Below are 23,481 nucleotides of genomic sequence, written 5' to 3'. Positions count from 1 at the left end.
AAGATTAAATAAAAGATGAGAGGGTTGTAAGTGACACGGTAATGCCTCATCAAAGCCCAAAAGAACCTTTCCCTTTTTTTCCTTTTTTTTAATCAAGCTGGGGACCGAGAAACCCTTTTCTTTTTTAATTTTTTATAGGCAAGTCGAGGATACCAGCATGAAATTAGAACCCAAGACCCCTTGATTATGATAGTGCAACCTAACTGTCCAGCTATGACCCACTGACAACTGACATATACGGGAATTATTTTCATATATGTAAATATTATTTTAATACTTTTTACTAAATTCTAATGAAAATATATTTTTATATATTAAAATATCAAAAAACAATTTTACTGATAAAAAATTATCCTTGTTGCCATATTCTATTTTTAAGAAAAATTTCGAACTCAACTCACATGTCGGGTCATACCTGTATCTTTGTGGCATAGCCGTCCAGCTGTCCCATTCGGGGTAAAGGGGACTTGATCGGCCGATCTTGCAAGGCTTCTTGATTTTGCATGTAAAGATTAGAGCAATGAGTGATTTTTGAGTATTTCATCTCTTAAAGAACTATAGGAGCCACATTTATATGTATACAGATTCTGATAACAGATTACAATGCCACAATCCGCCATCACCTTATTTATATGATTATGTCGTTATCATGAAGAGTTCAGCAATGGTTGCTGATCAGCAGGCATTGGAGCTCCTACAAAAAATGGCATGTTCCTCTGCAACAGCCCCATGCAATTTTCTCTACTTGCATCCTTCCAGTGAAAACTCCTGCCAAGACCATTACAATCTAAGCTCTGCTTCAAACGCCCCAGTTTCCGCGAGTGCAAAACTTGCTGAGAAACTACAGGAATCCGAAAGTTCTCATACTCTTTCAATGCCATACCCAAATTAGACATGCCATGTTTCTTTATGCATTGGCCTAAAGTACCAGCATCTGTAATTGACATATTGGTGCTTCTTAGGCCATGGGGTGTTGTAGGGTGAGCTGCATCCCCTACCAAGACTACATTATCCCAGTACATCTTTTCTAGAGGTTCACTGTCATATATGACATTGATGAAAGGGTCCGCGGTCTCCTTCATGACTTTTGATAACTCGGGAACCCACACCTTCTCTGCCTCTGCATGCATATTCTTCAACATTTCACTGCTGACACTCATTGTCAGTGAGTTACCCTGCATTGAGCGGCTAGTGGAAGTGTTATTTTAAGCATCACGGTGGAAGAAACAATATTTGTTGCAAACTGGAGAGTTGACAGAACAATTTTTTCACAAGACACGAACTAGAACATCTGCATTTCGAGGAAGATACAGATAATGCAGTTGCAGTGGCAAATGAAGATTGAATACGTTTGAACATGACACATGAAATATCTTACCAACTAAAAGGAATTCAAGTAAGCACTGATAAAGAGGTACTTAAGCAAACTATTAGACACATCATTGTGGTGCTCCAGAGAGTCTAAAATCAGATACAAAGTAGTCTGAGCTAAGCACTCTACTGCCACTCAATCTGAAAGACCCTTCAAAAATTATGAGAAGTGGAGAACAGTTAATGGCTTCTCTATTTTGGGTAGCAACCTCAAATATATGGTTTTTATGGTTCGAATTATAGTAGCCAGCAGCATGGGTTGGTTGGGAGCATATAGATTTTCACTTTACATGCAGAGCACCAGGAGAAAGCATTAACTATTCAAGCTTTCCTACCCTAGTCCAGTAGTTGTAGGAACCTAGCAACCTTGCTGCAACCCATGACTCTGGTGATTATAAGGCCTCGATGAAATATCAACCAGAATGTATTGTCCATTGCCTAATAATATAGCATTAAAAGGGACTAACAAAAAAAGAGGGCAGTAAAAACATCCTTGATTATGCTTTAAATTCCAGTCCTTGAAGAAATGCAACCTCAGTAAATGAGTATCTGATTTGATATTGCTATCGGTGGCAGATAAAATGCACAGATTATCTCACCAATCCAAACATAACCTTATGCCTACAAAGTTGAACCATTCCACAAAATCTCATCAATTTAATAATCCTGTTCACCTGACTGGTTATCAGACACAAGTCTCACATGGCGCAAGTTGGCACAACCTAGGCTTTTTGAAGCTTAAACGACTAAATCTATACTTGCTCAGCCTACAGCTGCCCCTCGTGAAGGGTTTCATCTGAGTTGGTTCAAGTCAACCTCAAAAATGTTACAAAGATAAGTGTCATTAATTAAAGCATCTTTAATGACTAGGCAGAGATCAACCTAATGGCATCCAAAACCTAAATGCAACACAAAAGCTTTCTAGATTATTTTATATTATAAATATTCAAAAACTTAGTTTATTATTTTCTGGTCCAGTTCATTTCATGTTTGCAATAAAGAATCTTCCTATTGCCATCAGAAGGTGAAACTTCGACAACATGACATATTACCCAATTATATTAGAGTTCACAAGTCTAACCAGGCCGTAACAGTGTCAAACCAGCACTAATCATAAACTCCACTATGTGAAAAAAACTGAACACAGAATAACACTCACAAAAACATACATGCAAAACAACCTACCAACCAAAAAAACATGTCAAGACCACCGAATAAATAAACTCACAAAAGTATTAGATGCAATGCAAGCTTCCCCTGCTTATCCAGACAAACCCTTATAGATCTACTTAGGATAAACACTCTATAAGTCGTTCAGATAGATGATTTCAATGATGTTGAAACATGAGTTTGAGATCATCCAAATACGTCACAAGGTGACTACAATTTGCACAGAGTAGCATGGCCTTAGCCTCGAGTTACAAAAGAACTTGAAATACATGGACCAGTTGTTACATGGTTAATGTCAGCTTGAATCATACCAGTAGATCTGGTCTACGGTCATTGAATTCTTTTATTTGGATCATGTTCTGGTTCTCAATTCATGCTTCAAAGAATTGAAAGCATAAATCATGTACTAAGACACAATTAAATGAAACATCACTCCCAAGTAGATGAGAGTGCACTCCACAAATTCCACATATACAACCAACAAATGAGTAATTTGTCATTCACAAAGATAATATATAAAAACAAAAACTACATAAAAAATCATAAAACTATAGGTGTGGGTGTGGGTGTGTGTGTGTCCATAAAGTGAAAGGTACAGATCCTAAAACTGTTAAAATGTAAAAATTGTAACATATATATAATATTATTATTATATATATTTTTATTATCTTTTTTATTTTTCGTTGTTTTATTTTTCTTCTTTTTATATATCTAGTTCAATGTGAACTAGATATATAATCTAGTCAAGTTCTAACAAGAACTTGAGCCGTTGGACTAGAGTCCAACGACTCTTTTTGGGAGAGCTCAAAGTGAGCTCTCCCCATTCCAATCCTCTTGTATAAATAGGGGTGAACCCCTCCATTGTATCTATTTCAATGCTTCTTAAGCATTTTTATTATTAATAAAGATTTATTGTTTCATTGTTGTGTTCTCCCTTTTATGGGTTTGCTTGAAGTGTCTTTATAGACACTCTTTTGGTGGATTCAAGTGCGTTTGTGAAAGACCACAATTTCATTACATAGTATCAGAGCCGTGGAGATCTTAAATCTTAAAGAGCTTTTGCCTCGTTTTCCATGCCTCACTTGCAAAAGGTGTTTCATCACCTTGTTCTTAGCTCAACAAGATTCGTTGAAAAAAGGAGGCTATTGAAGAAATTTTTTTGCTACAAAAATTTGTATTTCATCCTCTCTCTTATTTTCTTTTTTTCTTTTTTTCTCTCTTCTCTCATCTATTTCTTTCTCACCCTTGTAAAAGATGGATGACAATGATAAGATCATCATCATACCCATGAAGCTAAATTATACTAATTATGTAATGTGGATTTCGATTATGAAGCACCACATTTGGGGAAAAGGGTTATGGGGTATAGTGGATGGTTTTGATTCAGAACCTAAACTCTCTCTCACCAAAATAGAGGGTGATAAAGAAGTTCCTCTAACGGAAGAAGAGAAGAGCAAACTGTTAGCCACCTATGAAAAGAAGTTCCTCTAAAATACAACTTGTGTGCTAAGTTACCCTAAAAACCCTACTTGATCTCGGAAATTTTACCCGTTTGATGTATCCACAGGCAACAGTAATTAAAAAGAAGAACTTAATTGTATGCATTTAATAGGGACATGCATATGAAAAGAAAACTCTAATAAAAGATAATAATTTACCCATGCATTGCACTGAAGTCATGCATATTTATGTTATGCACTAGATTATGCATGTTTACTTATGATATATGGATGAATGCATGATATGAGTTTTCTTTCACATAATAGCATGTCTTTAATGCTTGGTTAATGTTCCCTGTTGATATAAGATATTTTCTCTTGTTTAGCAATTGCTCCATGTTAATTACATGCTTGCCTAAATTATGAATTTGTCATAAATGCATTTCCTCTAAAATATTGCATGAATTCTTATTTATATTCTTTATACTCATTTATTTCATTAGAGGTATTCGTATACAGAATTCCTTGGATTTCTGACACTCCTACTTTTTTTGTTTTCACAGCCGCAAGGGGATCAGTGAAGCGACTCACCTCTGGGAGAGCTACACATTTGCTAGAAAGTTAAACAGATGGACAGCATGGCTCTGCTTTTCTTTATTTTTCTTTAAAATAAATTGTTCATTCACTATGGTTTTCTTATGTAATTGTCTCGAGACCATCATTACTTAATTAATAAAATTTGGTTTGTTATGGTTTGGATGATAAGTGTAAGATCCCTTGTGGTTGGTTGAGTTATCCAATTATAAGTGAAACTGTAAAGGCCCCGGGTCTCTGGAAATATTTCCGCAATGGTTTAAACAAAAAAAAAAATTGCACTTTTTAAGGGGTATGAGTTGGGGTCATTACACTCATGGAGATGCAAAAAGCAACATAAGGTATCTCTCACGTCCACAAAAACTGAATACCGAGCCATGACAACTACGACCATAGAAGTAGTTTGGCTCAGACGTCTGCTTGCCAACATGGGAGTTGAAGCAACACAAGTTTCACGTATGTGTTGTGACAACAAGAGTGCAATCTATATTGCAAGCAACCGAACATTTTACGAACACACTAAACATATTGAAATGGACTGTCACTACGTCAGAGAGGAATATCTACATGGAACCATCGATCTGTCATATGTTACATCAGAGTATCAATTAGCAGACTTCTTCACCAAGCCTCTCGCTGCTCCCAGATTTCACTCTCTTAGACAAACTTTCGCTCATTGTACCGTAAGTTTGAGGGGGGGTAAAATATAAAAATTATAGTATATATATAATATTATTTTATATTATTATTATATATATATTTTATTATCTTTTTTATTTTTCATTGTTTTATTTTTTTTGTTTGTATATATCTAGTTCAATGTGAACTGGATATATAATCTAGTCAAGTTCTAACAAGAACTTGGCTAGGTTCTAGTCCAATGGCTACAATAAGAGCCATTAGACTAGAGTCCAACGACTCTTTTTGGGACCCCATTCCAATCCTCTTGTATAAATAGGGGTGAACCCCTCCATTGTATCTACTTCAATGTTTTTTAAGCATTTTTATTATTAATAAAGATTTATTATTTCATTGTTGTGTTCTCTCTTTTATACCCTTTTATAGGTTTGCTTGAAGTGTCTTTATAGACACTCTTTTGGTGAATGCAAGTGCTTTTGTGGAAGACCACCATTTCATTACAATAACTACCACATAGCTTTCAATATGAGTATCAGAAAATACTAGATAAATATAATATATGCTTGAGAGATCAAGCCTTTTCCCAACTGCATGGATTCAGCATTAGAGAGATCCACTGAACACTGAAAATGATTGGCTACATGGATAAATTTCCCACACAATCATCAAATTATCAAATAATTCTACAAAAGATATCAAGCTACTATGCATGTTCATAAAAAAGAGGTATTCATTATTGCATTACCAGTGGTAGAAATAGTACCTTCAGTTCTGGTTCTGGTTGATTAACATACCAAAGCCAATTGAGTCTTTTGTTTTGTAATTCATACAGCACACAATGAGTTCCCAGGGAAATATCAAAGTATAAGCAATTTCCAAGATCAGGATATGCTTTGCGGATTCCATTAATGGTGGGAGAGAATTCATCTTGAGAAAAATCCAGAACACCTCTCCATGCAGTGTAACCTGAATACCTACATCAGATAAAGAAAGATGTCAGCATAATATTTGTTTATAAAAATGATATCCAGAAATAAAGATTATGTCAAAACAGAATCACATATTCATGCTTGATATTGCAAATTCCCTTTAGAAGCAAGGCATCTGTTCAGCATACACTGAACCATGTTCAAAAACCTATATTTCTGTATTTACTAAACAAAGATGTCAAATAAATGTTTTTCATTTGTATTTTTTATTTGAAACGAATAACAGTAAAACAATGTCAGCCTTTTCATGTCCTAATGCTTTTTCCAACTGTTACAAGGTTATTGGCACGTTTTAGAAAAGTTATGCCTTATGGTAATCTTACTTGTATACTTATATATTAAAGAATATATGAGCTCCACCACCGGTTGAGTAATATTAGGGAAAAATAATACAGATATGAAAATCATGAACGGAAGCAGCTCTTCAATCAAGTCCATGCATGTTTTTGTAATTTACCTATCTAAATGTCTGAAGATGGGAAGTTCTATGAGGATTGCATCACAACATTACCTCTGAATTTTCTTCCAGATTCCTTGTTTAAATGCACATATAGTGAATTCTCAAATTTTTTCCAACAAGATTAAAGACTTATATCATGAAAAATCAATCAAATTATTCTCCAATTTTATTTATTTTCTGAAAGACTGAAACACTTTTGAGTTGCTAAAACTTAAAGGACAACAAGGTACAGCATTTTATTTTGTTTAGACTAAGGATGAACCTGATACTGTCATTTTTACGTGATCCTGTTGTATAATAGATGCATGTGCAGGAGTATTTATGTATTTTATGTAAAAATTACTCTTATATACAAGTCTAACCAAGAAAATAACTAATTTTTCACATGCCCTCTTGTCTGCCTCATATATTTTGTTCTATTCTGGTCTTCTCTATTTTCTTGTGCATGGCACGACTTTCAAGGAAATTTTATAGAGCCATCTTTATACCCTTCCAAATCTTGCTTCATCTAGATTTAATGCAGTATATTCACATAATTACCTTCATCTTTAGAAATAGTTGTTAAAATACATTGTATATATATATATAACTGATATACGTATATTGTATAAATATACATATATCAGGGTTATTTTGGTCATTGTATATATACAGTCCAATAGGGACTGTATTGTTTTCTTTGTTTATTTTTATCTTTTTGTTTTTTATTTAATCTTATTTGACTGTTGAAAAGCAGTCCAACTAGTCATTGGACTGCTCCCAATGGTCATATTTCTGACTGTTGGAGGCAGTCCAACGACGGTTGGACTGACTGCCTCCCTTTTCAACCTTTTTTTTATGTGTTTCTTGCTCTATAAATAGAGCCTATTGTAAAGGGTTAAAGCATGCTTTTTAGCATATGAGTTGTGAATATAAAAAGCTCTTATGCTATATTGTGTTCTTGTGAGGTTTATTCCCTTTTGTGAGATTGTATTTGGTTCATTAGAGGTCATATTGTGATTGTGCGTGTCTTGTTTCATTTCATGGTATCAGAGCCTTGGGCTCTTGTAGTATTAAAAATTATCTTGGGTGTGCTCATTTTGTGGTGGTGGTCATTTTCAAAGTTTATTCTTCAACCACAAGTTTTATTCTTTAACATAGGTGAAAGAGAATCTACCTTCATGATCTCCTACAAGCTCAACGAAAACAACTACTTGATGTGAACTATCGCAATGGAAAACCATATTAAGGGAAAAAATCTTTAGGGTTTTGTTAGTGGAACCACTAATGAACCTTAACTAAGGCTAACGAGAAGAGAAGGAAATTAAGTCAAAGTCCCCTCCAAAAAAGAAAATGAGAAGGCCTTGCAAGAATATCAAAAAAAATGGAGGATTAGAAAGCCAATAATGCTCAAATACTCTAATGGTTTATGAATACCACGGAGTTCAAGATTGCAACTAACATCATCAAGTTCAAAAAGGCTTGTGATGCATGGATCTTCTTAATAAGTACATTCATCGAAAAAGATATGATGAGACTATATTATCTCCAAGACAAGGTACGTACTACCAAACAAGGAGATAAGAGCGTAAGAGATTTTTATGGTCTCTTATCTCCTATTTGGGATGAGTTGGCTATGTCAGAACCAAAATGGGAAGGTTCGGCTATTGAAATGAGAAAACAAGTTGAAAGAGAAAAAAAATCTCTTTCTTATATGGTCTTCGACCGAAATTTGAGCAAGTTCGGTCTTCTTTACTTCATAGGACCTCCACTTCTATAAGTGATGCTCTTGCCCAAATATATCAAGAACAAACTAAACTTGGAATGCACAAGTCTAGTGATGAGGTGCTTGCTATATCAAGACCCAAAAGTTTTGTAAAAACTTATAAACCTCCCCACTTTGAGAAAAAATTTAATGGAAAATGACATAATAGGGGAGGATATAGGGGAGGAAAGACTATTTGTCACTATTATAAAGAACTGGGACACATAAGATTGGATTATCCCAAACTCAAAAAGGTGGCCACGGTAAGTGAAGAGACTCAAGGGTCAAAGAAAAGGAGCAACTTCAATGATTTATCAATTGCTCAAATTGTGGAGGTCGTTTCTCAAATACTAAAAGTCACTCCCTCTACCTCCGGTGCTGCCATCTTTTCCTTTTTCATGACTCATAATGAGTCTCTACTATCCGATTGCACTAAATCATATTTTTTATGTGTGTCAACCGCCGATGGTACTTCTTTAAAAGTTAAAAGCGTAGGAAATCTTAATAATGATTCAAAAAAAAATCTTTGTTTCAAATATTAGGGTTATTCCAAAACTTGATTTAAATCTTTTTTTGGTTTATCAAATTTCAGATTATAAGTATAAAATAGTTTTCTCATCAAAGGCTTGTTGGGTGTGTTAAATTATGTAATCAACCATGTAATCTAATATATATATTTTATATATATAACTAGGGGTGGCAAAACCTGACACGATCGGGTTGGGCTTAAGCCAACCCGTTTAATAAACGGGTCGACCCGCGTAACCCGTTTATTAAACAGGTCGGGTTCGGGTTGGGGGTATGCCAACCCGCCAACCCGGCTGACCCGTTTAATAAACGGGTTAGGCGGGTGGGTCAACCCGCCAACCCGTCTGCCAACCCGCCAACCCGTCAACCCGACCCGTCAACCCGACCCGCCAACCTGACCCGAGAACCTGAGAACCCGTTTACCCGACCCAACCCATTTATTAAATGGGTTGGCGGGTCGTGTCGGGTTACCCGTTTATTAAATGGGTCGGGTTCGTGTTTGCCACAGCCGACCCGTTTAATAAACGGGTCGGGTTCGGGTTGAGGTATGCTGACCCGCCAACCCGACACGATTGCCACCCCTATATATAACGTAATACATCTACATATATTAATATATATGTATATATATCTACTTATTATATATATAAAATATATATTCCTATTGCTTAGTTGTAGGGGTAGTTTAGTCTTTTTACATATATTCTTTTTGGAATATGTTTTGTAATTATTTTTCCTTTTCTTTTTTTCTTTTTCATTTTCTTTAATTCATTTTGTAAAAGGTAGTGTGTACCTTGGAGGGGCCCACCATCTAGTCGTTGGGCCCCTTCCAACGGTCACATTTGTGACCGTTGGAGGGCCTCCAACGACTAGAAGTGGAGCCCCTCCAAGGCCTTCACTTCTTCTATTTAAAGGGGCTCTCCGCTTGTGTATTTTTATGGCTTTGAGTCAAAGCCCAAGCTCCTAATAAAGTTTGAATATTTATTTTTATGCTTTTGGTGCATTTATGAGAGTTTGTGATTTTGTGCTTTTATGCACAAGTGTTGTAAGTGTTCTTATTGTGCATGTGTGTCATTCTTTATCAAGAATATTGAAGTCTTGATCATAGTATCTTGTTGAAGATACTTTTACATGGTATCAGAGCCTCGTTTGAAGAAAGAGGATCGTGTGTTTCTTCATTTTTTAGTGCCTCGAAAAATGTGCCTTCAAGCTATTGAATTTTCGAGTGGATCATCTTCTTCAGACAATATTTTAGAAGCCTCCTTTATCAAGAAAGACTTGAAAAACCCTTAAGGTATGTATTGTTTTTCATCATCTCTCCTCTCTAATGGGTGAAAAAGACCCCCATTTTTCTCTTGGGTTCAAACTCAATGGATCCAACTATCATGTTTGGGCCAGAAACATAGAACCTCACATCAAAGGAAAAGGGCTTTGGGGCTATGTCCAAGGCTCTATTCCCAAACCGGAATCCAAGATAACCTTGCTAGAGAAAGGAGAGATAAAAATTCTTAAAGGTGATGAAAGAACCAAGGCTCTTGAAGAATATACGAAAAAACATGAAGAATGGGAAATGAAGAATTTTAAAATCCTCTCTTGGATTTTTTCATCCGTAGAAATGAGAATTAATGCAAATATCATCAAGTTCAAGAAGGCTTCTCAAGCATGGGAATATCTTGAGAAGATGTACACCTCTAAGGACTTGTCCCATAAGTACTATCTCCAAAAAAGGGCGCTAACACTTCAACAAGGGGACGAGCTTGTTATGCTCGAACCTAAGTGGAGTGGAGAAGCCATAGAGCTTCGCCATAAACAATTGGAAGAATATAGTTTTTTAAACTTTTTGAATGGGCTTAGGCCCGAATTTGAACAAATCCGATCTTCCCTTTTATCCGTCTTCACTTCCCCCTCTCTTGAAGATGTAATTACTAAACTTAGTGAAGAAGAAACTCGGATGGGTATAAACAAGAACAACCCAAGTGTTCTAGCTACACCTTCCAACAATGAAGAAAATGAAGGTGTTAATGTTGTCTCAAGACCGGAGAGCAATTTAAGGACCTACAAGCCCCCTTACTTCATGAATCAAAACTCAAGTGGTCAAGGAAAAAAGAGGGACTATAGCAAGCTTATATGCCACTTTTGTAAAGAGCTGGAGCACATTAAACCTATTTGCCCAAAATGGAAGAAATTACTTGCAATGGCTATGACATCTCAACCGGAGGAACAGCCATCATCGTCAAATGGGTCTCTCTCTTCAACAAATCGTAAAAGCTTTACAACCTCTTCTCAAGGGAGGCATTTCCGGAGCCGCTATGTCTACATCCTTACCTCCCGATAAGACATCTTGGCTTATAGATTCTGGAGCATCTTTTCACATGACTCCAAGTGCTTGTTCTCTTTCCGAGTTTTCTAAAAATTCTCTTCTATCTTTTGTCTCAACGGCGGATGGAACACCCCTTAAAATTAAAGGAATAGGCAATTTTGAAAAACAGGATTTCTTTGTTCCAAAAATTCGTCTTATACCAAAACTAAATTTAAATTTACTTTTGATCTCTCAACTCTCGGACCATGGTTGCGATATAAAATTCTCTTCTAACAAATGTTGGATACAGGATCGTCGGTCCGGAAAGTTAATTGGGGAAGGCTCTAGGAGAGGAGACCTTTACTATGTTGATTTTCTTCAAGTTCCCAAGAACCAATTTCGTAATGTTGCGCAAAACAAAAATATTCTTGTATGGTATAAGAGACTGAGACATCCCAACATTGTTAAAATCTCTTATTTGCCTTTTATTAAATATCTTTATAAAGAGGATTTTTTATGTAATGAATGTATTCTTGGGAAAATGAAGAGTCTACCTTTTATACAAAGATCCATGTTTACGACAAAACCCTTTAAAATTGTTAATTCTGATGCATGGGTTCCGGCTCCTGTGATATCTAAAGGAGGATTCTCGTACTATGTGATTTTTGTGAACGATTACACTAGATTTTGTTGGATATATTTTCTTAAACATAAACATAAAGTGTTTTCAACATTTAAAACTTTTCATATGATGGTTTTAAATCAATTCAATAGAAGTTTAAAAATTCTTAGATCCGACTCGAGTGGCGAATACCTTTCAAACGAATTCAAGAGTGATCTTGAAAGTTATGGTATTCTCCATCAAAAATCCTGTCCAAAAACCCCACAACAAAATGGTTAGCTGAATGAAAGCATGGGCATATCATTGAAACAACTAGAACATTGCTTATTTCGCAAAATATTCCAAAGAAACTCTGGGCTGAGGCAGCTCTTGCATCGGTCTATCTCATAAATAGACTTTCATCAAAAAAATTGAACAAGATTTCCCCATTTGAAAAATTGTATGAGAAAGAACCTGATTATAGCAGGTTAAGGGTTTTTTGATATAAATGTTTTGTCCTTACTGATAAAAATGACAAATTTTCCCAAAGGTCATTCCTTGCGCCTTTCTTGGTTATTCCGAAACCCAAAAGGGTTTTCAATGTTATGATGTTAAAAATGACAAATTATATGTTTTTAGAAATGTAAGCTTTTTGGAAAATCTTAGTGGTTTCGAAAACCTTGAATCTAATGACGAAAACGTAGATTATTCTTTTCTACTTGATCTATTAACTGAAAGTGACGATACTAGTGATGATGAGTCAAATCAGAATGACTCAAGTGATAATGAAAGCAGGGAAACCAGTCTTGTGTCATCTCCATTTCCTCAACATGTCGATGAGAAACCTCCTAGAGATCCCATCATCTATACTCATAGAGATAGAAACACCTTCAGAAGTGCCCCTGAAAGATATGATGATGCTAGCAGGACTGCTCCTCGAAGTGAGGAGAACCTTTGTAGGACCGAAAGACATAGAAAAACTCCTTCTAGGTTCATCTCATATGAATCCTTCTCACATAAACATAGAGTCTATCTAAGCGCCATTCATTCTTACATAGAACATATAAACTTCGAGGAAGCACGAAAATGTCTTGAATGGATAGCCATCATGGATAATGAACTCGGAGCTCTGAGAAGAGCCAAGACATGGGAATTTCAAGACCTTCCTAAAGGTAAGAAAACAATAGGGTGTAGATGAGTATTTAAAGTTAAGACTAAGAGTGATGGATCCCTCGAAAGATATAAGGCCCGACTGGTTGCAAAGGGGTATAATCAAGAATATGGGATTGATTATAAGGAGACCTTTACTCTAGTGGCTCGAATGATCACTGTCTGATGTCTTATAACTATTGTCTCAATCAACAAATAGAACATCTATCAAATGGATGTTAAGAATGTCTTTCTGAACGGAGATCTAACTGAAGAAGTGTATATGGATGCTCCTCCTGGAATGGAAACTCCTAAAGGAAAGGTTCTTCGCCTTCGAAAAACACTTTATGGTTTGAAACAAGCCCCCAAGGCTTGGTATGATAGGTTTAATTCTGTAATGATAGAAAATGGTTTTTCATCCTGTTTTACTTATACTGCTTTGTTTGTTAAAAAATCCAATGTCGAGATTGTCATCTTACTGTTGTATGTGGATGACATGCTCATAACTGGTAGTGATTTTAAAGGGGTTAAGAGCATAAAATCAATTTTGAAAGATAAGTTTGAAATGTCTGATATGGGTTTTCTAACTTATTTTTTAGGTATTGAAGTAGCATACTCTCATAGAGGGTATTTCTTATCTCAAACTAAGCTTGCTTCTGAGATCATTGACAGGTCAAGTATTACAGATGAAAAGGTTTCTGAAACTCCTGCTATAGTAGGTGCTAAAATGAAGATTGATGATGTTGTTCTCCTTTCGGATCATACTCCCTACAGACGGCTTGTTGGATCATTGATGTATCTGAGTATCACCATACTAGATATCTCTCATGTAGTCCATACTGCAAGCCAGTTTCAGCATGCACCAACTTCAGTCCACATGAGTGTCATCTTGCGAATCGTAAGATACATAAAGGGTACTCTAAATAAAGGAGTTTTTCTGTCATCTTCTTCTGATTTAAAGTTAATTGCTTATACTGACTCTGATTAGGGAGGTAACCCAAATAACCGTCACTCCACTACTTGTTTTTGTGTGTTCTAGGAGACTCACTGATTTCGTGGAGATGTAAGAAGCAACAAAAAGTTTCTTTATCTTCGACTGAAGCTGAATATCGTGCCATGACAACTACTACCATAGAAATTATATGGATTCATCAGTTGCTAGAAGACATGGGGATCACAATAGAAGGGCCCACCAAGCTGTGTTGTGATAACAAAAGTGCAATTTATATTAAGAAAAATCATATTTTTCAAGCGGACTAAACACATCGAGATGGACTGTCACTATGTTCGTGAGGCGTATCTCAAAGGAGTCATTGACCTTCCATATGTCACGTCAGAATATCAATTGGCAGATTTCTTCACTAAAGCTTTGTATGCTCCGCGCTTCAACTTCTTTCTTAGCAAACTCTCGGTCATCCTGCCCTAAGTTTGAGGAGGGTGTTAAATTATGTAATCAACCATGTAATCTAATATATATATTTTATATATAAAAGGTAATACATATACATATATTAATATATATGTATATGTATCTACTTATTATATATATAAAATATATATTCCTATTGCTTAGCCGTAGGGGTAGTTTAGCCTTTTTACACATATTCTTTTTGGAATACATTTTGTAATTATTTTTCCTTTTCTTTTTTTCTTTTTTTCTTTTTTTCTTTTTTTCTTTTTCATTTCATTTTTTTTAATTCATTTTGTAAAAGGTAGTGTGTACCTTGGAAGGGCCCACCATCTAGTCGTTGAGCCCCTTCCAACGGTCACATTTGTGACCGTTGCAGGGGCTCCAAAGACTAGAAGTGGAGCCCCTCCAAGGCCTCCACTTCCTCTATTTAAAGGGGCTCTCCCCTTGTGTATTTTTATGTCTTTGAGTCAAAGCCCAAGCTCCTAATAAAGTTTGAATATTTATTTTTATGCTTTTGGTGCATTTGTGAGAGTTTATGATTTTGTGCTTTTATGCACAAGTGTTGTAAGTGTTCTTATTGTGCATGTGTGTCATTCTTTATCAAGAATATTAAAGTCTTGATCATAGTATCTTGTTGAAGATACTTTTACAGGGTGCAGGATCAGAGTTACCAGTCGAGGAAGCGGGAGCGAGAAGCGATACGGGAAGCGGGAGCGGGAAGCGAGGCACTTTCAAAAATTTAGGAAGCGGGGAAGCGGGGGACCACTTAGAAGAAAATTCCGAACCGTCTCGGAAACGACCTAGGAAGCGAACCGGAAGCGACCTAGGAAGCGAACCGGAAGCGAGGGGAAGCGAAAAAAATGGAAAAAAATGGGGAAGCGAGGGGGAAGCGAGGGGGAAGCGTGGGGGAAACGTGGGGGAAGCGTGGGGGAAGCGCGCTTCCCATTTATGGGAAGCGCGTTTCCCATAAAAGGGGGACGCGCTTCCCATAAAAGGGAAGCATGTTTCCCAAAAAAGGGGGACGCTTCCCCTCACGCTTCGGAAGCGTCCCCCTTTTTTGGGAAGCGTGCTTCGGGGAAGCGCGCTTCCCCTTTTGCCTAGGCGCTTCCGGTAACTCTGTGCAGGATCTCCACTAAGGGAAGTTGATTGGGCAAGCCTATAGAAGATGAGACCTTCACTATATAGACTCTTTATGTTTACCTAAAGAATCCTTTTGTAACCATATCCAAGAAATAACTTGGATTTTTTGTATAAAATACTAGGACATCAAATTGTATCCAAAGTTCCAAACTATTTCTTTTTTCATTTTTGGAAAAATTTTATAAGGAAAAAGAATTTGTATGTGAAGATTGTATACTTGGAAAAATGCAAATGATACCTTTTGGACCTAGAACTTCCTTAACTAATGAAAATTTTGAATTAGTGCATTTGGATGTACGGGGTCTCGCTCCCGTTATGTCAAAAGGTGGTTATTCATACTATATTACATTCATAAATAATTTTAGTAAGCACACTTGGATTTACTTCCTTAGACTTAAATCTAAAGTTTTTTTGTGTTTTAAAAATCCCCATAGTCTTGTTAAAAATCAATTTAACACAAATATTAAAACCTTCCGCTCTGACTCGAGAGGAGAGTTCCTTTAAAATGATTTCCAATCATATCTAAAAACCCATGGTATTCTACATAAAAAATCTTGCCCAAAGACTCCTTAACAAAATGGAATTTCCGAAAGAAAACATCGTCATATTATTGAAACTACTAGAACTTTACTTGTTTCAAAAAAAGTTCCAAAGAAGTTTTGGGACGAAGCCACCCTCACCGCGGTTTATTTAATAAATAGAATGCCTTCTCAAATTTTAAAAAACAAATCTCCAATTGAAAAACTCTTTAAGATTTCACCTGATTTGAAAAGATTAAGAGTTTTTGGATATAAGTGTTTTGTACTTCTTGAAAAATACAACAAACTCTCTCCTAAAGTTATTGAATGTGTTTTTCTTGGGTATACTAAAAATCAAAAAGACTATCAATGTTATAATTCTAAAAATGATAAACTTTATATATCTAGAGATGTAACATTTCTTAAAAAAGAAAAATGATTTGATCTTGAAAAAACTAAATCCGAGTATGCTTTCTTATTTGATTTATTGCCTAAATCCGTCATTGAAAATGATGGTGAATATAATGATAATGTTGAGTCAAATGATGAACCAAGAGAAGAAAGAGAACCAACTCATAACAGTATACAATACTCTAGACATGATAATGTGGAACATCCATGTGCTTTTGAGAAGTATAGTCAACCAACAAATATAGAAGAATCTAATATTAGAAGATCTGAACGAATACCTAGACCCCCCAAATAGGTTTGTCTCCTATGAATCCTTCTCACTGAATTATAGGGCATGTCTTTTAACAATCCACTCATATCATGAATCATCCAATTATAGAGAAGACAAAGATATAAGAGAATGGGTAGAAGCTATGAAAATATAATTAAATGCTCTGCATAAGGCCCATATTTGGGAAGTCCAACATCTTCCTAAGGGAAAGAAGACAATAAGATGTAGATGAGTATTTAAGGTCAAAACATAGAGTGATGGATATATAGAAAGGTATAAAACAAGATTAATTGTAAAAAGGTACTCCCAGGAATATAGTATAGATTATGAGGAAACCTTTGCCCCAGTTGCCCGCATAACCACTGTTAAGACTTTAGTTGCAGTAGCATCCATTAGAAGATGACCTATATATTAGTTAGATGTCAAGAATGCTTTCTTAAATGAAAATTTAAATGAAGAAGTTTACATGAATCCTCCCCCTGATCTGACTATTGCAAATGGAATGGTTCTTCATTTTCGAAAAGCTTTATATGGGCTTAAATAAGCCCCTAAAGTATGATATAATCGATTTAGTGAAAATATGATAAATTTTGGATTTAAATCCTGTTTTATGACATCGCACTCTTTATAAGATCTACAGGTACTTCACTTATTATTTTGCTCTTATATGTAGATGATATGATCATCATTGGGAATGATCAGAGGGAAATTAAAGAAATTAAAATTATGCTTAAAAAATCTCTTGATATGACTGACCTTGATTTTTTAAGACATTTTTTAGGTATTAAAGTAGCATACTTATCAAGAAGATACATTTTGTCTTAAATAAAGTTTGCAGTTGATATTGTTGCGTGATCGAGAATCATAGACACAAAATATGCTGACACTCCTGAAGTAATAAATGCTAAAATGAGAGCTGAAGACGGAATTTTATTAGATGATCTAACTCCTTATCGACAACTTATCAGGTTACTAATGTACTTATTCATTACTAGAGCAGATATTGCGCATGCAGTTCATACTGCAATTCAGTTTCAATATGCACCCACGTCAGTTCATATGAGTATCGTGTTAAGAATAGTTTGATACATCAAGAAGATTATATCCAAAGGGCTATTTTTATCCTCTTCATCATCTTTAAATCTTATTACTTATATTGATTCTGACAGGGGGGGATCCCAATAACTGACATTCAGCGACAAATTTTTGTGTGTTTTTAGGTGATTCTCTCATTTTTTAGAGATACAAAAAACAACAGAAAGTGTCCTTATCATCCTCGGAAGATGAATATAGAGCGATGGTCACAACAACAATCGAGCTCGTGTGGATGAGATCTTTACTCTTAGACATCGGTGTTGATATTTCAGAATCTTTAAAGTTATGTTGCGACAACAAAAGTGTCATATATATAGCCAACAACCATACATTTCATAAAAGAACAAAGCATATCGAGATGGATTGTCACTATGTTCAAGAAGAATACTTAACGGGCACGATTACTTTATCATATGTTCAGTTCGAGTTTCAGATTGCGGACTTCTTCACCAATGCTCTATCTCGATTTTTGTTTCTTTTTAACAATCTTTCGGTGATCTCACCGTAAGTTTGAAGGAGAGTATTAAAATACATTGTGTAAATATATATATATATAACTTATATACGTATATTGTATAAATATATGTAATATTAGGGGTATTTTGGTCATTATATATACAGTCCAATAGGGGTTGTATTGTTTTCTTTGTTTATTTTTAGTCTGTTCGTTTTTTATTTAATCTTGTTTGACTATTGGGAAGCACTCCAACTAGTCGTTGGATTGCTCCTAACGGTCATATTTATGACCGTTGTTGTGTTTCCTGCTCTATAAATAGAGCTTATTGTAAAGGGTTAAAGCATGCTTTTTAGCATATGAGTTGTGAATATAAAAAACTCTTATTCTATATTATGTTCTTGTGAAGTTTATTCCCTTTTATGAGATTGTATTCAGTCCATTAGAGGCCATATTGTGATTGTGCACTTGTGTAGCCCTTTGTTGGCATTGTGATTGTGCGCGTCTTATTTCATTTCAATAGTCCTACACATGAATTTTCATAGGACATAAGCATTGTACACTTATATTGTTCGATATAAGATTCAATTAAAGTACTTCCACAAAATTATCTTCCTCCTTGGAAAGTAACATCCTATGCTTAGAATTCCCTGAGAAAGAGCATTCACTATTTTCAAGATAAAACAAATCCTGACATATCCTTTAGTTGGTAAATAAAGCTCCAAGTATGTCCAATACTTGTAAAGAATTTAATATCTCATAGGCTACCTTATCCCTTGTGGATGTGGAATATTCGAAAGAACATTGATGTTAATTTCAAGTCCCTAATCACCCTTCAAGGTTCACCCATGATATTTAGTTGCACTAGAGAGACTAGTCGCATCAAATAAACGGTCTTAAAATTTTTAACTTCATCAAGCACTCATGCAAGTGAAAATCCTGTGGCCCCAAAGGGGTTTGGCGTAGTGGGATGGGGCCTAGGCCGCTAGGCAGGCCGTCTAGATTCAAATCTCATGGATGTCACCCCTTGCGCAAGCCGAAGCACGGCAACTCCCTGGGGGCAAAGGGTAAACCCACGGAGTTTTATGCTGCCAGGACAGTGACTGTAAGTACAGCAGGCAGAGCCATCGTGGTTAGGTCTCTTTTCCTGGGGGCGGTTTCTCTGTCTAAATATCAAAAAAAAAGTGAAAAGCCTGTGCAAGTGATAGGACAGAGAAACATTCATATAGATCATTAAATGAATAATACATATAATACCATGTCTCCTTCAAGGAACTATTAAAACCAACTTAACCTCTAAAGTTGGATCAATGAAACAGTACATATGCAAAAAACGTGTGAAAAGGGTCACACGTGAGAGATGGGGCTTAGGCAAACTACATCAGTTTCACAAACACGGTTAATCAATTAACAGAATATATATATACCAATTTTTATTGTGCATTAGAAGCACTCACCTGCGTTTACAATTAGGTAGAAAATGGTGACGGATTGCAGACATGCTTCCATCTGCAGCCACAAGCAAATCTCCAACAATCTCAACAGTGTTGCCTGATTCAACTACCTTGGCTTGAACTTTAACAGAACTTTTGTCATGAGATATCTCAAACATTAGAAATTGGTGACCCCAAAGTACAACTTCACTGGGCAATGCATCGTAGAGAAAACCATGAAGATCATTCCAATGTGCAGCTCTAAAATTAAAATTTTCATCCCTTGATATTGGCACAGTTACTCTACTCTGACTATCTGTTGTTTGATTCTACATTCAAAAGAAAATATATAATTTCAGAAGAATCAACAACAAGACATGATCAATGGATGCAGCTGTTTACTAAAATTTCAGAACTCACTGATTTTGATGATTCACAGATTTTAAGACTCACAATGTGAATAGCTTTAATATGAAGTATTCAATTCAAATTCTTAACCGATTGTAAATAACTGCCATAGGTTTGGTATGAAATTATCAGATCCTGGTGAATGTTGAGAACTGATTTACACTTGATGGTCCAGATTAACTAAATGCAGAAATTCCAGTGCAGAGCTGTATGCAAATTATACGGTTAGACTAAAACTCCCCATCATTTGAAAAAGTGACAATAAGCACAAACACACACATCCATACCTAATCTATTAATCCAACTAAGATTGAGAATTCTTCCCTCGTATGAGAATCTCTATGGACTCAAGGTTCATTATTTATTTCATGGTGTTTGCATTTGTGGGTTGAACGACGTCTAGAATTGATGTAAATCGAGAGGGCTTGATTTACGAGAAAACTACTCACTCTACGAATTATCTAGGAAAGATAGGGAACTCAAGAAAAATGCTGAAAAATAATAAGGAATTGCAGGAACTTAGAAAACAAGAAATAACTGAAAATAACAATTTCAATATTTTCATAAACTCTCAATTGCGTGATCTCTAATCCTAGATCTTTCCTATATTCATAGGAGAAAGAATTCTAATCCTAGTAGACTCAAACTACCATACTTGGTAAACATCAATTAAGAAAGCAAGTCCTAATCCTACTAAACTACTAAAATGAGATATGAATCAATTATTAAGATCCAATATCCATTACAAAGATCCAAAACAAAAATATTCAAACTAAACTAACATGGATCTCAAATGATCCAATAGACCGTGTGAATCCAGATATGTGTCGCTCCACTCCTGCATCAAGAACCCACAACTAATCCAGTGAAACTCTTTGATTAAATTTAAAAAACGGAGAAGGAATTTTCATATAGTTCATTCGCGAGCCACAATTATGTAAAATAGATGAGTTTTCAGTGCTTGTCATGTACCAAGAATGTAACATTAAAAAATAACTTTATGGTTAGTATTTTCACTTGATCATATATATATAGTGCTATTGAAGGCACATAACTATTGAGTATGAACCACCTTCTTTTTATATTTTTTAGATATTTTTTTGTATATCGAACCTTATGGATGTAATCTTCAAGGTTTGTTTAGCATTAAATGAGTTTTGATTCATGTGATTATGATACGTAAGCAGGTCTTTCAAGGGCCCGCAATGCACTAAAACTTCGCAACTAAAAAATTATATTTTTAGATCGAAGTAACACTACCCAAGGTTTAACCCTTAGCAAACAAACAACACATCTATTTGGTCAGATTAAGCTGATAAAACTTGAACCTATGATTTTCGGCTCAATAGTTTCATTCTTTCAATAGCACCAAATATTTATGTTTTATATATATAGGGAAAATGTGAGGTAGTTTTGTACTGTGATACCATATGGTGATACACACTCATGTTTGTATGGATCTACCCACCAAATGGCAGATCTAAGATGTTTAACATGGTTTATTTACTATGTTAGAAAGTTCTATCATCTCTAATACATCATAAGATCATATTTTTTAGACAATGAAAATCAACAGCTCACAATTATGAAAATAAGGATGGTCCAGAAATGGTATAAAACATCATATTTCAGCCAACTTTATCACATGGAAATAGTAAATAAAAAATGTTAAACATGATCCAAAGGTTACATTTTGCATTTGGAGCTTAGATCTATACAAATCAAGTTTGTACCAATTAAGTTACGGTACCACCACAGAAGCACCCATTTTATATATATATTAGTTGCTCAATCCATAAGTGCTCGAGCGGAACACAATAGCAGGCATGCAAAAAATGGCAAAAAATATGTCAAAATGCACACACAAGAAAGCTTTAGCACGCTTCAAAAGCGCCGCTAAAAGGTCTTTTCTGCTGTGACCTTTAGCAGTGCTTAAAACTGCTGCCAAAGGCTAGAGGTCAGTCGGGGACGCACACTGTTTTTTAGATTGTTTTTAGCGCACTCCAAAAGTGTCGCTAAAAGGCATTTTTCGGTTTTTGAGCCGTTTTCAGCGTTTTTTGTGAAAAAAAAAACGCAGCAAGATTGAGTTTTTGATTGAACACGTATGGATTGAGCAGCTCTCTCTCTCTCTCTCTCTCTCTCTCTCTCTCTCTCTCTCTCTCTCTCTATATATATATATATATATATATATATATATATATATATATATATATATATATATATATATATATATATATATATATATATATATATATATATATATATATATATATATATACATTTACAATTATACAATTATATTTTTTTTAGGTGCAGGTGTGGGTGAGGGTGCCACACGGGTGCTTTGAAGGTGTAGAAGCACTCATATTACATAGAACAAGAATAAGAAACTGCTTCTACGTTCTGCATCCTGCCATCCTCCTCTCTTCCACCAACTCTCAGGAACTGTTTCCATTCAATTGAACAGCAAAGAAAGAGTTGAAGAAAGAGAAAAAAAGATGGGTTACTCGTTTTCAAGGCCAAAAACAACCTACCATCGTTTTTCTTCAAAAGAGGTCGACCATCTTGTTAGGCAAGTACATGTTGGGGAGTTGAAATTTGTGATATAATGAGAATAAATGTTTGGTGGGGAGTGAGTGAGGGGGGGCACCTGCTCTATGCGGAGGGGGAGGGTGGAGTGCGTGAGGGGGTGAGGGTCGCGGAGCCAATGGGTGAGGAAGCAGCAGGATTGAGGGTCGAGACCGAGGCCTGCGCCGGTGGGGCTGCCGGACGGACGGGCGCACGCCTTCTCCAGCACCACCACTTCACAGCCGGCCTGTATGAGCGCGTGAGAGCACGCCAAACCTGCGATGCTCCCACCCACTATGATGGCCTTCTTGCCCATCTCTCTCTCTCTCTCTGATGTTGAGATAAGTAACAAAATTCTGCACCACACGTGAAGAAATAGAATCTTCCCAATTTTTTACATGATTTCACATTTTTGTATGGTTTACACAATCCCAAGCACGAAAAAAAAATCTACTAGAAACTTGGAGAAAACCTGGTGAATTTTCTTTCGATAAAAAAAAAATCTTTGATTTTATACGTTTCATTGATTTTATACATTTTACAAATTTTACACGATTCATTGATTTTTCTTTCGATAGATTGGAAGGGTCACAAGTCTGGGAAATGAGAAAAGCCCTTCGTGGTTTGGTTTGTAAAGAACTCGTTCCAAGTCGTGTAATTGGTTCTTTTCCTTAAAAAAAACATTAAAAGAAAAACTCGCGAAATTGGCTCTTCAAGCCAAAAAAGAGCAGACCCGTTCGGCTCTGGTACAGCTCATTACTAGTAATAAATGTATTTTTATATATTTTT

The 23,481-nt window shown here is 35.7% G+C and overlaps 1 protein-coding gene across 2 annotated transcripts; it reads right to left on the bottom strand.

The window, feature by feature from the left end:
• Positions 1–528: 528 nt before the first annotated feature.
• Positions 529–23,018, bottom strand: LOC149820428 (FAD/NAD(P)-binding oxidoreductase family protein). Of its 2 annotated transcripts, none has more exons than XM_089982294.1 (4): positions 22,775–23,018; positions 19,741–20,045; positions 5,977–6,187; positions 529–1,175 (listed from the first exon to the last, which is right to left on the bottom strand). In XM_089982294.1, the coding sequence occupies exons 1-4, from the start codon at positions 23,006–23,008 to the stop codon at positions 648–650; spliced, it is 1,278 nt and encodes a 425-aa protein (XP_089838420.1). In that variant the 5' UTR covers positions 23,009–23,018; the 3' UTR covers positions 529–647. The 2 variants fall into 2 exon arrangements, with proteins under 2 accessions (XP_089838420.1, XP_089838421.1); XM_089982295.1 differs by lacking the exon at positions 22,775–23,018 and adding an exon at positions 22,659–22,759.
• Between the last annotated feature and the right edge of the window lie 463 nt (positions 23,019–23,481).

The sequence above is a fragment of the Nuphar pumila genome, chromosome 12 (assembly GCF_984573655.1).
Source record: "Nuphar pumila chromosome 12, dmNupPumi1.hap1.1, whole genome shotgun sequence".
Taxonomy (NCBI): Eukaryota; Viridiplantae; Streptophyta; class Magnoliopsida; order Nymphaeales; family Nymphaeaceae; genus Nuphar; species Nuphar pumila.
This window is presented reverse-complemented; position numbering and strand designations above follow the sequence as displayed.

Excerpts from the sequence above, each read along its gene's own strand:
- LOC149820428 (XM_089982294.1), bottom strand. The coding sequence starts at position 23,008 with ATGGGCAAGAAGGCCATCATAGTGGGTGGGAGCATCGCAGGTTTGGCG. Across the intron at positions 20,046-22,774 it reads TCCCCCTCCGCATAGAGCAG|AATCAAACAACAGATAGTCA; the intron begins GTGCCCCCCCTC and ends TTTTGAATGTAG. Across the intron at positions 1,176-5,976 it reads AACCAGAACCAGAACTGAAG|GGTAACTCACTGACAATGAG; the intron begins GTACTATTTCTA and ends CGCTCAATGCAG.